At 42.7% G+C, this 15,959-nt stretch overlaps 1 protein-coding gene and 1 long non-coding RNA gene across 4 annotated transcripts in view; one reads left to right on the top strand and one right to left on the bottom strand.

The window, feature by feature from the left end:
- Window positions 1-1,202: 1,202 nt before the first annotated feature.
- On the bottom strand, window positions 1,203-15,617 carry LOC134728743 (uncharacterized). Its single transcript, XR_010109530.1, has 2 exons — window positions 11,477-15,617; window positions 1,203-11,308 (listed from the first exon to the last, which is right to left on the bottom strand). It is a non-coding gene; the product is annotated as an uncharacterized LOC134728743 (long non-coding RNA).
- Window positions 5,587-15,959, top strand: part of STAT1 (signal transducer and activator of transcription 1) — a 49,249-nt gene continuing 38,876 nt past the window's right edge. Inside the window, exons 1-6 of one of the 3 annotated variants that reach the window (XM_014344032.4) lie at window positions 5,587-9,473; window positions 9,813-9,966; window positions 13,038-13,120; window positions 13,481-13,609; window positions 14,378-14,522; window positions 15,829-15,927. In XM_014344032.4, the coding sequence (XP_014199518.1) occupies window positions 13,116-13,120; window positions 13,481-13,609; window positions 14,378-14,522; window positions 15,829-15,927 (378 nt within the window). In that variant the 5' untranslated portion in view covers window positions 5,587-9,473; window positions 9,813-9,966; window positions 13,038-13,115. The remainder of the gene's footprint in view (window positions 9,474-9,812; window positions 9,967-13,037; window positions 13,121-13,480; window positions 13,610-14,377; window positions 14,523-15,828; window positions 15,928-15,959) is intronic. The other 2 variants (XM_003825284.4, XM_008950622.4) reach the window with 2 other exon arrangements.

Genomic DNA, 15,959 nt, shown 5'->3' with positions numbered 1-15,959 from the left:
CCCATGTTCTCTCTGTTTCCCCTGCCACATCCTCTCAATTCTCCAACCCCATCCCATATATCCCTGCACCTGGATAATGTTTACGCATTCTTCAGGCTCTGGAAAGCCTTCCTGCCAAACACACACACACACATACACACACACACACACGCATGTGTGCGCATGGCTCAGGTCATGCCACGCTTCCTCCATAGCATCCTCTACATCCCCGGCACAGTGCTTATCTCCTTTGGTGTAAATGATATCATCTATTTTCCTCAATAGACTCTAAGCAAGCTCTGTATGTACACGGACCAAGACAGCCCTGCTCACAGTTATATCCCTGGAATCTAGTACAATCTGGCCCTGAATAAATATTTATTAATGATTTGGTGTTTGGACACATCGAGAACAGTCATTAGTTCCTTCCTTTCCTTTGCTCCTTGGGCTGCCTGCAAAACTAAGCTGAAATTCTCTTCCTAACAGCTCCAAACTCTAAAATCATGAAACAGCCCCCAATGTTATGCTTCATCCTGATTAACCAAAACACACTTGCTTTTGATCACACAGAGAGGACTTCCTCCCTACCTCACCCTGAACTTCCAATAGACATTGTCTAGAATTACAGTTTATAAGCTCACTCTAACTTCCCTTTGATGCTAGGTATTATCTCATGCATGCCTAACATCCTAGACATCTACCTACTCATAGATGAACCAAGTGTTCCTGAAATTTCCCCTAAACTCTCCATTACACTCAAGGGCATTACTACTTCTGCCCCTAGTAAAAGTCCTCCACAAAGAATGGCATGAACCTGGGAGGCAGAGCTTGCAGTGAGCCGAGATGGCACCACTGCACTACAGGCTGGGCGACAGAGCAAGACTCCGACTCAAAAAAAGTCCTCCACAACACTCTTATGTCAGGCTTGACAGTCATCTTCTTAGACATCTCACAGACTGATAGACTGCTGCAAACGGAAAGAACTCTGCCGTCCAGAGAGGGCAGAGAGAGGGGAGAGGTTGGAAGGGGTGTGAAGGAGTAGAGCTCTCATTAAAAATCCTTTAGGGAAGTTTTTTGCGCTATGCATGCTCATTATTCTCTTCCCCCCTCAATTGTGGCTCGATAGGTCTTAGAGCCAGTGCTGAGATCTGAATGGCTGAATTAACCTGTGATTCCTGATCTCAGTGTTGGTCAGTGACGTTCATTTATTCATTCAAAAAATATTTTTGAAATATTTGAAAATGCCTGTATCAGGCATTGCTTTGCTTAACCAGGGTTTCTGAACCACAAGACACAGAAAGTGATTTGCTTGACGATTTTCTCAGTTCTCCCAGGGATGGCATACAGTGACATTCTAGATATACAGGAGAGCAGGGAATTCATTACACACATAGATACCCTGGGGGATTAGACTGAATTGTCTCATGGAATACTGGATGGAAAAGGCTGTAACACAGAACAAACTCCCTCCTGTTGTGAACTTACACGCTGGCGAGGAGAGATGAAAACAGACAAATAATAAACAGGGATAGGTTTAACAAGTGTTATGAGGATTGCAAGTGTGATACATTCACTGGAAGAAGCAATCAATGAGGGTGTCTTTGAGGAGATGATGACTGAACTGAGACCTAGAGAATGGGAAGGAGGCAGTCCATGAACACAGTCAGGAAAACAGCATCCCAAAAGACCAGTGTATGTATGCATAGGGCTCAGGCAGGTAAAAACTTGGGGTATCTGAGGAACAGAAAGAGGCTAAGGGGATTGAGGGGAGCCTAGTGAAGTATGGGGTGAGATAAGATGAGTAAGAGGGGTAGGTGAGCCCAAATTGGCGGGCCCTGGATTCTTATTGCAAATTGAAGCCAGCAGAGGCTTTTAAACAGGTGAGTGGTGTTATAAAATTTGTTTCTTCATTTAAGTGAACATCGAACAAGGTTGCTATACAAGAAATGCCCCCAAATTCCCCACCTAGGTCTGGCTTCCACAGGGCAGGCACTCAGAAGGGCTCCACGCTTGGCTTCATGCTCTCCTGTTGCCTTCTTGAAATTCTTCATTAATTTTGAGTAAGGGACCCCACATTTTCATTTTGCAACGGGCCCTCCCTGCAAATTACATAGCTGGTCCTGTGTTGTTCTAACAGGGGAAAATAAACGTCTATTTGCATAGTAGGACTCTGTACCTTAGGGTCTTGTTTGTGTGCAGCCATTTTGGGGCTGGTCGTCACTCTCACAAGAGGCTGGAGGTTGGGGCCCAATGAGGTAGGTAGGCCCTTTCACACACTGGAGGTTCTAGGTGGGTGCCGAGTTCACCCTAAGAAGGTAGAGCCCCTTAAGAGTAGGCGAGCAGAGCCCAAAGAAACTCAGTCTCGTGCCTCCTAGAACCATTGAGTAAGTCACAGACATTACACAAAACTCGTTTCCTCGGCCAGCCGAACTTTCGAAATCATTGTCCAGTGACTAAGCATTCTCCGTTATACTTCTCCCACGTTCCTTCTGGTATAATCACCACAACTGAGAAGGCATGGGGGCGAGAAGACCCCAGAAGAAAGAGGCAAGCCCCTTGCAGACCGAGCCTAAGGACGCCTATAGAAACTGCCAGACCCCAACCTCTGGTTCAAGGGCAGCTACCCAGGCTGGCTGAGGGTCACAGCTTACCAGACAGGACAAGATCTGAGTTAGTGTAAGTGCAAACTGTGTAGATAGCGAAGTGAAGCGGGTAAAAGAGACCTTTTCAGGACAAGGAAAGAAACGGTGGAAGGGCAAGGGTAAGGTTTCCAGCACCTTAGGTGCAGAAATCAGGACACGTTTCCCTCCCTCCCTCTAAGGTGAAATGGCAGCCACCCGCGCCTCCGCCTTCCGTCGTGTGCAGAGCTAACACTCGCGCGTGCGGGCCGCGTGGACCGGCCTCTCTGGGACCCCGTCCCGCAAGCCGATCTGCAGCCCCAGGGCGAGCGTGCGAGCAGTGCGCCCGCCGCCAGGCAGAAACCGTTGGGAGGAAGCGGGCTGCCGGAAAGCCCCGCTGCGCCTGCGTACTGCTCCCGCAGGCTCTAACTTTCGTTTTTCGGTTTCCTCTCAATCCCAGTCCTTCTCGCTCCCGGGCAGTTTCCCCGAAAGCACGTGGGGCGGCTCTTCCGAGCACTCGCGTCCCTCCCGCCGCGCGCGCCGGGCCAGCTGTTTCCGAAGCGGTTCAAACTGCACCGCGCAAAGCCAGGGGCGTGGGCGGGCCCGGGCTGCTCTACCTGCGTTCGGAAAGCTAGGGCTCCAAAGCGTTCCTGAGCGGTTTTTGACCGCGAATGTGATAGTGCTTATGGTAAACACTGAAAATAAATTACATAGACATAACTTACTACCCAGACACATTAACATTTTAGAATATTTTTCCTTTCTCCCTCTCTGTTTCCATTTATTTACATTTCTATATATTATTACAATAATAAGATAATACTATGTTTTCTTTCCGTCATTTTCATTTAATTTTATACGTGGATATTTTCCAATGTGAAATTAAATAGTCTTTGAGAGCCTAACTTTGATATTCTACTATATGAATTGTGCTTTAACTGTCAGTTGGAAAATTCAGTTTCTGATTTTTCACTGTTACTAATGAAGCTGCTATGAACATCATTCTGCATAAATCTTTCATCTATATCTGATCACTTCCTTATAGCAGATTTCTGTAAGTTCAAGAATATTATAAAAACTTCCAAAAAAAGATTGTGTTCCCTACATTATAATCGTCAATATAATTCTGCTCGATGTGTTATTTTTCCTTCATGTAAAGAACACAGCTTGCTTGCATATGGCCATTTTCCTAAAAGTATTCATAGCTTTCCTCCATATTGGGATGAAATATGTCATGTACATATTGCAGTTTTGTTCAAACCGTGATATGCATCCCTGCATTTTAACCAGCTGCTATGTAGGAGGCCTCTTGTACTTATTAACTGGAAAGAAAATACACACACCAAGACAGGTAAGTGACTGTACAAAACCCAAATCCAGAGAACTACAAGAAATGATAGAAATCTTTTATTTCAATTCTATTATATTACAGATGAACAAATACAGTTTACACTGATGAAGTGACATTCACAGTATAATAGCAAGCCTTACAGAAAGGAGGAGAAGTGAAGAGGCATTGACTGGAATTTTTAGAAATTCCTACTATCAGATATTTAGCTTATAACATTATTAGAAACATTGGGACAATATAGCTGAAATGCAAAATGGTAGCTGGAAGGAGAGGGAAAGTTAAAACATATTACTATAGATTGGTTCATCAGATTTGTAGCTGTCATTTTGAAATAGATCAAGGCTGTAAAGAATGCACAGAGCCAGTAAGTATTTTTTAATAGGAATGTGGTAAGGACACAGATAAAGTATTCCTTAAGGATGAGAGACTCCAGGGGAAATTCCCATGGTTGGGAAGGGCAATGGACCTGTTCCACTTAATTAAGTTCCACTTACTTGTTTTAGAATTCAGTTGTAGGATGTTTTGCTTCATTTCATAAATTCTTTATGAGTGATCTATTGCTGCATAACAGACGAAACTATTCCCAAAACTTTGGTAAAACATCAACCATTTATCAGTGCTTGTGAATCTAGGGTATGCTGGGGAGTTCAGTTCACCTGGGTCAGGCCCCCACTTTATCTTGCCTGGGTTCTCTCATAAATCTGAGGTCTAAACTTGAACAACTACTGTGATTCAACTGTGGTCTGTGTGGTCTCTCATGCTCCTGCAAGCTAGCCGGACTTCTCATGGAGGCTGGGCAGGGTTTTGAGAGCGGAGTGTGTAAGGCCTCTTGAGGCCTAGACTCTAAATGTCACAATGTCACATCTGCTGCAAGGCGGGGAAGTAACAGAGCAGGGAATAATGTGGCCATTATTGAAAATCATTGATCAGGAGAGCCTTCTTAGTTTCAGTTTCATATAATGAAAACTACATAACTGATATCTTTTTGCCCTGGTTTGCAGGCTGTACTGTATTCTTTATCTAGTTATTGTAGATATTTCTGCTATAAGTTGCTTTAAAATGCTTTGTGCAACAAGGCAGATAAACTAAGTAAATACAACTGGATGATTTGGGTATAAAAGAAACAGTGAGTGAAGAATAGGAATGATACTGTCTTTTCTCCAAGCAAAATACAGTTTCTCCAAATGGGAAGTGTGGAGTAGTTCTTAAGTCTTTCTACTGTAACATCATGTGAACTTATGAGTTACTCCGATGACTTCACATCAGTTACTCATCATATGATAGTATTTTCTGGATTCCTCACTGTCCTTGACTCTCCTTTGTCTGTACACCAGTTCAGGGGTGGCAAATAGGAAATCTCACCTTACCTGTTGCTTCTGATTGATTGCTGGTGACAAAGTGTACCCTGTCATTTGTTGCTCTTTTAAATCCAATACAAGTAGTTGCATTTATTGTTTTAAATGTTGTCCAGTTGATGGGAGGCTGAGGCAGGAGAATCGTTTGAACCTAGGAGGGGGAGGTTGCAGGGAGCCAAGATCGCGCCACTGCACTCCAGCCTGGGCGACAGAGTGACATTTGGTCTCAAAAAAAAAAAAAGTCATCCAGTTGAGGCCAGGCACAGTGGTTCACACCTGTAATCCCAGCACTTTGGGAGGTCAAGGCAGACAGATCACCTGAGGCTGGGAGTGTGAGACCAGTCTGGCCAACATGGCAAAACCCTGACTCTACTAAAAATATAAAAAATTTGCCGGGTTTGGTGACGTAGGCCTATAATCCCAGCTACTTGGGAGGCTGAGGAATGAGAATCGCTTGAACTCAGGAGGCGGTGATTGCAGTGAGCCGAGATTGCACCAATGCACTCCAGCCTGGGCGACAGAGCGAGCCTCTGTCATCAATACATACATACATACATATATACATACATACATAGTATCCAGTTGGTTTCAGACCAGCAGCAGTCCGTTAGAATATTTAGATTATTTAGAATTTTGATTTAGCGTGGGAACCTGAGGCATGCTGTCTCCTAGCAGAGGAAAGGAGCACACAAGAACAAGTTGATTACAAAGAACACGCAGTTTCAGGACAGATGGTATATACATCACAACTGTTCATATTCCTTTATCCAGAACAAGTCACATGGCCAAGGTCAGAGTTACAGCACACAGAGAGGTATACTCCACCCTTAGTGAACCATGGCAAGCGGTGGGAAGGGACAGAAGAGATTTGAAAATAATACAGTCTACAGACATAGTGTTAGCTGTTTTTTCTAGTTTTGTGTCTTTTGCAAATTTGGCATTGTTGATATAGAGATATAGCTTTCCAAGCTGACTGTTATAAGGCAACCGTCACACATTTGTATCTGTCAAATTCTGGATTTCTAGGTTTTTGTTTGGCTTTGGTTTGATTGCTTTTTGAAGCAGTCAATATGTTACACAGTAAGAAAATATAAATAGTTTATCTTTCAGGAATATTGAATCTTGGAGGCATAAGGATTGGACACTTCAAAAACCATAATATTAGAGAGTGTATAGTTATTGTCCAAATAAATAGAGACACATATATTATTTGGTCATTCAGAGACCCCAGATTAATTGCTACAGGTTGAGGTGGTTCTAGAAAGAGAATATAGTATTTGGGCTGGGATTTAACAGGTGAATAAGAATTTGGTAAGTGAAGAGAGTAAGGGGCAAGACTTGCCATTCGGTGTGTACAAAGGGGCAGAAATCAGGGAATTAAAAGCATGGGGGGAGTGCTGGAGCTAGACGAGGTTAGTTGGGAAATGCGACAATGACAGAAAAGGCTGGAAAGAAGGAAAGAGACATTTTGTGGAGGATCCAGACTAGCAGACAACATTTGTGTTTATCATATGTGCAAGGAGAGTTGTTAAGGCTTTTGAGCAGGGAATGACTATATCAATGCAGTATTTTAAGGAATTGAATTTGGCAAATATAGTGAAGGAGAAAGAGACAAGAAAAAGGTAGTATACCTAGAGATTAGCATAGCATTCCAATTCTCAAGTGATGAAGGCCTATGGTAGGTATTGTTGTGGATGCTAAAATAAAGGGGGGGGGTAGGGAAGGAAGCATCCACAGATCTTGATGATCCAAATTGGGATTTGGAGTGCCAAATAATCCTATTTGCAGATGTTAGGATTATTTCATTCCTTCATCAATATTGAAGCTAATATCTGTGCAAGTTTTATAGTACCAGAAAAAAATTTTTTAACGTGTAATCTACCCTTCCTAGAGTCAACTTTTGATATGGTTTGGCTGCGTCCCCATCCAAATCTCATCTTGAATGATAACTCCCACAATTCCCACCTGTCATGGGAGGAAACTGGTGGGAGGTGATTAAATTATGGGGGCGAGACTTTCCTGCGCTGTTTTTGTGATAGTGAATGAGTCTCGAGGATCTGATCATTTTAAAAATGGGAGTTTCCCTGCACAAGCTCTTTGCCTGCCGCCATCAATGAAAGATGTGACTTGTTCCTCCTTGCCTCCCGCCATGATTGTGAGGCCTCCCCAGCCATGTGGAACTGTAAGTCCATTAAACCTCTTTATTTTGTAAATTGCCCAGTCTCAGGTCTTTATTAGCAGCGTTAAAAATGGATTAATACAGCTTTTTTCAGAGAACAGTAAAACATTGTCTTGGTCCTTGGGTGAGTAAGAGCAGAAGGGACCCTTTTGGTGCCGTGGCATCTCTTGGCAGAGAAGTCTAATTTCACTGCTAACTTGCTTTGTGAGGGTGCATTTGTGACAAGAAGAACAAATAGATGTGCAAAGAAAAACTCATACACACACATATAGGCATATCCATGGGAAATTATTCAGATCCTTCTCCTACCCCAAAGTGCCTAATTATTCAAGGCTTGACTCAAATCCCGTCTACTTGAAGGAACTAATTGATTTTATGAGCATATAGTCCAAAAAGATTTAGTTTGTCTGGCTTCAGCAATGCCTACCTGGAGAAGTGACATTTAAGCTGAGATTTTTAAACTAAGATCTAAAAGATGAGTTAGCCAGCAAAGAGTTGGGTGAAGCAGATGTTGGCTCAAGGGGTTTTCCAAACAGTCGCTGGTGAGAAGTCCCTGAGTTTGGGGAGTGTGGTTTATTTGAAGAACTAAGTGCTGAAGTAAGCAAAGCAGAGTGGCACATTATGGGGTTGGACAAAGAGATCGGGAAACCAGGGCTTTATAGTATGTATTAAGAAACTGAATTTTATAAGAGCAAAGAAAAGCCATGGAAGGATTTTCAGGTTGGCAAATGACATGATCTGCTTTTCAATTAAAAAAAAAAAACACTCAAACTCTTGTATGGAGAATGGATTAAAAGGGAGATAAGGGCTGAAGTGAGGCAGCCATTCGGGAATCTACTGCAGAAGGAGGCAGCAGAAGAGATGGAGCAGAGTAAATGAGACTTGAGAAATATTTAGGAGGAAGAATCAATTAAGATTTGAGGATCAGGTGTTGCGAGGTGAGGGAGAAGGCAATGTCAACTATGAATCCTAGGTATCTGTCATGTGCCATTTCCAGAAAAAGAGCACGTTTGTGGAGAAAGATGAGTTTGGTTCTGAACATAGTTTGTAGAGCTCACTGCACATACAAGTGGAGAGGCAAGTGGGAGTTGTAGGTGGTGAAGCCCAGAGGAGAGGTGTGGACGGGATAAGCATTTAAGACTCCTCCATCTAGAAGGAAACTGAAGCTGTGGGTGAGGTCATCACAGCACAGCGTTTAGGAGAAGCCCAGGTAAAGAAGCTGACGAATGTCTGGACCCTGACAACCTTAACATATAATGGTTTGATAGTGGAGGTGGAGGCAATGTAGAAAGAATGCCAGAGGCAGGAAAAAGCAAGGAGGATGTGTTATCATCATGACCAAGGAAGAAACGTGTTTCAAGAACAAAGGCGTCAACTGTGCCCCATGCTTCCGAGCTGTCAAGTAAAGTGAGAAAAACGGAAAAGCGTTCTCTGGGTTTAGCAACACGGAGGTCAGTTGCTAAAGGGAGCTTCTAGAATGACGACGTCGCCAAATCTGTCCTCTGCCTGGATTCTCGGCGATGAAGCTACTACAGAGACCTCCAAGTTTGGGCTTCTCCAAACACAGCACGTCCTTCTGGTCGTTCTCTAAGATATGTAAACAGAACGCCAGTTCCCAGCGTGGCAACACGTGACTGGGCGGCAGCTCACCCAGCCGGCGGCCCCCGCCGGAAGCCGGAGGAAACACCCCAGCGCGTGGGCGGAGCAGCGGCTCGCAGAGGGAGGCGGTGGCGCCTACGGAACAGCCGCGTCTAATTGGCTGAGGGCGGAGCCGCCCGGTGATTGGTGGGGGTGGAAGGGGGCCGGGCGCCAGCGCTGCCTTTTCTCCTGCAGGGTAGTTTCGCTTTCCTGCGCAGAGTGTGCGGAGGGGCTCGGCTGCACCGGGGGGATCGCGCCTGGCAGACCCCAGACCGAGCAGAGGCGACCCGGCGCGCTCGGGAGAGGCTGCACCGCCGCGCCCCCGCCTAGCCCTTCCGGATCCTGCGCGCAGAGTGAGTGGCCGTGAGGTTCCGGGTGCCGGGGGTGGGACGCGCAGGGACAGAGTCCTCGGGCCGTGCACTTGGACGCCGGGCGAGGACGGGCCGTCTGTGCTGACCCGCGAATAGTGATCCCAGAGAAAGAACGCGTCCTGAGTATTCCAAGTGCGAGCAGTGCCACCTGTTCTCGGAGATGGCACTGCTCAGCACGATTGTCCTTGCCAGTCGTGCTCTGGCAGTGAAGAGGACTTGTGAAATATAATTTTCCTCTAGAAGGCACTGCACCTTCCCATTTACCGTCACTTTCTCCCGTTTCCACCCCTTTCCATCAGTCACGTTTTCTTCTTTTCGCAGAAAGTTTCATTTGCTGTATGCCATCCTCGAGAGCTGTCTAGGTTATCGTTCGCACTCTGTGTATATAACCTCGACAGTCTTGGCACCTAACGTGCTGTGCGTAGCTGCTCCTTTGGTTGAATCCCCAGGCCCTTGTTGGGGCACAAGGTGGCAGGTCAGTAAATGTTCATGGAATCAGATGAATGAGTACATGACTTCGGAATCTTAATTATGTTTCTGTGTTCAAAGATGGAAGGGCTTAATGTCTTCCTAGAGTTTAAAAGTGATGTTTAGTTTTTGCAGACCCCCCACCCCAAAATAATATAGTCTTTAAAAAATTTCTGGCCGGTACTGAAGAGTTCTGGGGTAGGTACGCAGAGGTGTGGTTGATTGTGCTTTGAATGTTGTTTGTATAGTTAAGGAGTTATTTTCATAGAACAGAAACAGGACTTGAGCCTCCAGCACAGTCCATTGTGCGACCATTACTTAATGAGGATGCTGGACTCACACTTGTGAGATCATAATATGGTTTGCTTTTTACTTTCTAATTCCATCTGAAATATACATAATTTCAATTCAACAAACTGTTTTGAGCACATAGTATATGCAGGGCACTGTCCAAGGTCCATAAGATGTTAAAAAGCAAAATACCCCACTACTCCACCCCCTCCCCACCCACCTTCCCCCGCCAGGGACTCTGGAGGCATCACAGAGCTTTACAAGGAAAACTGGAACCGATGCTCTAATAGAGGTACAGAATTCAGTGAGACGCAAGTCAAAGAAAGCTTAATTGTGAGTAAGTCTCAGACAACTTTATGAAAGAAGGGGCTTTTGTACATAGCTTTGAATGCTATAGGATTTAGAGACGCAAAAATTTGTGGAGAGGCTGTTTCCAAGGGCGAGTAGCTGGAGCAAAGCAGAAATGTTGGGCACAGTTGAAAAACAGTAAATGATTTGGTGACTGGGTTGCTTTGTTGATGGATGAAGATGGGGTGGGGTAGAAATCTGCCTAGGAATGGACAGATCATAGGATTTTTGCACAGGAGATTGATGTGGTCCAATCTGTGGGCAGCAGAGGCTGGATTGGGAAGGTAGAATGTTGGAGACAGGAAGGAGCAGGTCTTGGGATGGAGTGGAAGGAATCAACCCTAAATCTGAGATTTGAGCTCAGTGACTGGGAGATGGCCATGCCACTCCCTGAGTTGGTAACAGGTTTTGTGAGTAGATGAGACTGACTCCAGATTTGTGAACATGAGCTTATTTATTCATTGTTTTTTTTTTTAGAGACAGAGTCTCTCTCTGTCTCCCAGGCTGGAGTACAGTGGCGCGATCTCAGCTCACTGCAACCTCCGCCTCCTGGGTTCAAGCAATTCCCCTGCCTCAGCCTCACGAGTAGTTGGGACTACAGGTGCACACCGCCATGTCCTGCTAATTTTTTTTTGTATTTTAGTAGAGACAAGGTTTCACCATGTTGCCCAGGCTGGTCTTGAACTCCGGAGCTCAGGCAATCCGCCCACCTTGGCCTCCCAAAGTGCTGGGATTACAGGCGTGAGCCACCTGGCCCGCCCAAACATGAGCTTATTAATTCACCTCTTCTGTGCCAGGTGCTACATATGTACTAGCTCAACCAGCCTTAAGAACCAACTGTGGCAGGGTGCGGAAGCTCACGCCTGTAATCCCAGCACTTTGGGAGGCTGAGGTGGAAGGATTGCCTGAGGTCAGGTGTTTGAGACCAGCCTCAGAAACATAACGAGAGGCTGTCTCTACAGAAAATTTAAAAATTAGCCAGGCTTCTTGGCTCGTGTTTATTGTATTAGCTTGTTCTCATGCTGCTATAAAGAACTGCCCGAGACTAGGTAATTTATAAAGTGAAGAGGTTTAATTGACTCACAGTTCTGCATGGCAGAAGGCATCTCTTCATGGGGCAGCAGGAGAGAGAATAGATGCAAGCAGGGGAAATGCCAGTGGCTTATAAAACCATCAGATGTCATGAGGCTCACTCATTATCACGAGAACAGCATGGGGGAGACTGCCCCCATGATTCAGTTACCTCCACTGGTCCCGCCCTTAACACGTGGGAATTATATTACAATTTGAGGTAAGATTTGGGTGGGGAAATAGAGCCAAACCATATCACTTGCAGTCTGAGCTCCTTGGGAGGCTGAGGTGGGAGGATTGCTCTAGTCCAGGGGTTGGAGGCTGCAGTGAACTGCGCTCCACTGCCACTGCGCTCCAACCTGGATGACAGAGCAAGTTCCTGTCTACTAAACACACACACACACCTTGTTGATAGGGGAGTAAGTTACCTGGGTTCGCTTGGCTAATAAGAGGCGTTGCAGCTCCCATTGCCTGACGGTCCAGCATATCTGCTTTAGGTACATCCTTATTAGTTACCAAGCAGGGAGGGAGACGGCCACAGATTTTTCCACTCAGGTAAAATAAAACTGAACTGAAAAATCAAATTGCTTCAGCAGGAGTGCCAAGGGGCTGGGCTTGGGTCCGTTTCTACTGGTATATATGATGATAACTAGCTTTATAGTCCAGACATTTCCTCACACTCCTTTGGAAGGACATTTGTGGAGTAGGCGTGACCTCATGCCTGCATACATGTGCTCGGCTACAAGTTGCATACACACTCTTCCATGCCCTACTTGAAAATCCAGACTCCTTCCCCAGAGGTCTGGCAGGACAAGATTCACTTGTGTCTGCTCTGCGTATTGCCACCTGTGTGCTGATATAAATCCTAAGTTACATGATGGTCATGGGAGACTCTCCGTTTTCCTAATGAATTTTAGCACTTGCTTATATCAAGTTTTTGTTGTGATTTTGAATCTTTAGGATCACTATATAAAAATGGACTTAACAGTTATCCAAAAAGCTAAGTGTTACTTTATCCTTTTAAATTACATTTAATGATGTTTTAATCTTTAAAAATCATTACTTCTTTATGCCAGATTTATTGTTTGTAGTAGGCAAAGAAGAAAATATATCTTTTTAAATGTGTATAAGAAAAATAATGAATTTTACCATATGAATCATAAATATAAAATAGAAGTTTGAAAATATTTGAGTTAAATTACAAATGTACTGTGATTTGTAGGAGAGCAATTTTGGGAGAGTCTTGTGATTTGTCTTAAAGCAAGTCTAATTAAAATAATGTTTTTCATGTATTTATTTGATAAAATCACAAACTCATTTTAAAGGCATATTTATTGGATACCTACTATGTGGTTGACATTGTTCTAGGGATACGCCAGTGCACAGAATCCTCCACCAACATCCATCCCTTCAAGTGGTGAAAACAGACAATAATGAAAATAAAATATGTGGTAGGTCAGATGGTGGTGTAAGTACTATGAAGAAAAATAAACCAGGGAAAAGAGAGAGCATGTTTCCAGGTGGGAGGTGGTTGCAGTTTAAATAAAGAGGCCAGAGAAGGCTGCCCTGATATGTTGACAATAAGCAAAGACATGAAGATGTGTTTCGTGGAGGAGAAAAAAAGTTCATCCCCAAACTCAATTAAAAACAGGCTTTAGACTATAAATGCCATTTAAATAAAATATTCCCGGGAAAAACTATGTTTTGGATTAAGCAAGATATTTAAGAGTACAAGCTGATGCCAGGAAGGCTTTCTTTGGAGCTATGGTTTCCATATACATAGAAAGAATGTATATTCTTTTTCCCTATAGGATGTCTCAGTGGTACGAACTTCAGCAGCTTGACTCAAAATTCCTGGAGCAGGTTCACCAGCTTTATGATGACAGTTTTCCCATGGAAATCAGACAGTACCTGGCACAGTGGTTAGAAAAGCAAGACTGGTAAGGAAAATTCACTAGACAGAAGAAGAAGTTTACACCTTAAAAGTACTGGTTGATTAAGTGAGTTGGGGCCATGTTTACTGGAAGATGAATTCCATCAGTGGCCACTGGAATTATTTGTTGTAGAAAAGTTTGTTGATTTAAAAAATGACTCAACAAAGTTGAGTCAAAAAGTGTCTCAACAAAGTTAAGTATATTAGTCATTAAGCACTTTTATACAGTTTTGCCAAATTTAATTTATGATAGATACTCCTAAATGCTTTGGACAAGTTACGGAATACTGACACCGATTATTTTCCAACTTAGGATCCAGACTATAGAAAGAAGTAATTTAAAAGAAATAAAGCCAAATTAATGGTTAAACATTGATTAGAAATATGAAGAAGGTAGTAAAATTAAGGGGATTTTTTTTAACTGATAGGTGTTCTGCTTTAAAATTTATTATTTGCTAATTTAAAAACGTCCTGAAAGTATTTGACATAGAAAGTGAAGGGTCCCCTGTTGACTTTTCCCCCTTCAGAGGTAGTCACCATGAACACTGTCATGCACAATCTCTTAGAGTTTAGAATTTTTTGTGCTAATTGCACATAAGAGAAATACCACATAAACTGCTGCTAAAAGCAATGTCAGTTTCAAAAGAAGAAAATAAACCTAAGAAAATACTTAAATTATTTTTAATAATTTCAATAAGGAAACCAACATTTGTTTTGTCTGTTTTACATAGACATTTAGTTCTAGAATGAAATGTGTAAATGTTAAATCTCCTAGGGAGCACGCTGCCAATGATGTTTCATTTGCCACCATCCGTTTTCATGACCTCCTGTCACAGCTGGATGATCAATATAGTCGCTTTTCTTTGGAGAATAACTTCTTGCTACAGCATAACATAAGGAAAAGCAAGCGTAATCTTCAGGTATGACCTGGTTTTTGTATTTTAGTTGAAATGTTCTCATGTTTACGGAAGGCAGTTTTCTTCATTCAGCAAATACAATTGAGCACACATTTATTGGTATTTAGAGAAGTAATAGAGACTAACTCCATTTATGTTATCTACAGCATCAGTAAATATAGCATAAGTAAAATAAGATACCAATTTATTTTATAAACACAGAAGGAATTTTTAGGGTTAAATGTATCACCTCTTAGGTATCAGTAATCCTGAGAAAAATGTGATGCTATAATTTTGTTTTACTAAAAATTGTCAATATTTAAACCAAAGAAAAGGGGCTACATTTTAAGAGCAATGATCTATAGTAATACATTAAAGCTCCAGGGAACGTTAGTGGTTAGGTTCAGGTCCTTGCTATGCAAATGAAGAATAAAACCGGAAAGATTTGACTTTCACCTAAGGAAGTCAGGTGACTTCAGGAACTAGACTCCACCTTGCCTTGCTTCTGGTGGAGTTGGCCTCTCCTGGAAGAGAAAGTCAAAGAAAGATCTAGACATGAGAGAACATGCTATAGAGTTTTAGGGGTTCTTCAAATGTACTCCCAGCATGCCCTTGGGGTGGCTATCATATTTATGTCGTGTAATAACAGAACTTTTCTGTTTTAATGGAGGTGAAAGCTATCATTTTCTTCTTTCATACAATACAACTGAACTTTTCAGCTTAGGTAATTGGAAGTTGTTTTTTTTTCCTTTGTGAATGTATTTATGATTTTATTTACTAGTGAGTGGGGAAATCAAATTAACTTTACAGAAATTTGTTCTCATACAGACCTTGCATGAATGTACCTGTATAAAGAGCCATTATTGCTATTGCTAGTGTTTTGCAAACTAGCTTTGACAATGGCAACAGAAAACCCTAGATGAATATCTTTGGTCTAGTTCAAAGCTTAGACCAACAGATGCATTCATTGAGGAATGTCATGTATAGTTTTTATATCATTTGCATTGTCTGGGGATCCTAACAGAAGATAATTGGCCTTAAGAAATATGGAAAGATATTAAAGTAAAAATATTATGTGAACCATATGTGAAAATACTTGTTTTTAAATCAAAAAGTACTTTAGGTACCTGCACTTAGAAAGTTAAAGCAATTTTTGTCATAATTCGTGAAAGAAATATTTTGATTTTAACAAACATAGCTTATATAGAATTTAATAGATGAGAGATGAGGTTTCCCGGAGAATATAAACAAATTCATATCAACTTACAATACACAATAAAGTAAACATTCTGTATTTTAATTTATTTTTGTTCTAACCACTCAAATCTAGGATAATTTTCAGGAAGACCCAATCCAGATGTCTATGATCATTTACAGCTGTCTGAAGGAAGAAAGGAAAATTCTGGAAAACGCCCAGAGATTTAATCAGGTACTTTTTTCTCATTGAACACAAAAACTGTA

This window comes from Pan paniscus, chromosome 13, assembly GCF_029289425.2.
Source record: "Pan paniscus chromosome 13, NHGRI_mPanPan1-v2.0_pri, whole genome shotgun sequence".
Lineage (NCBI taxonomy): Eukaryota > Metazoa > Chordata > Mammalia > Primates > Hominidae > Pan > Pan paniscus.
This window is presented reverse-complemented; position numbering and strand designations above follow the sequence as displayed.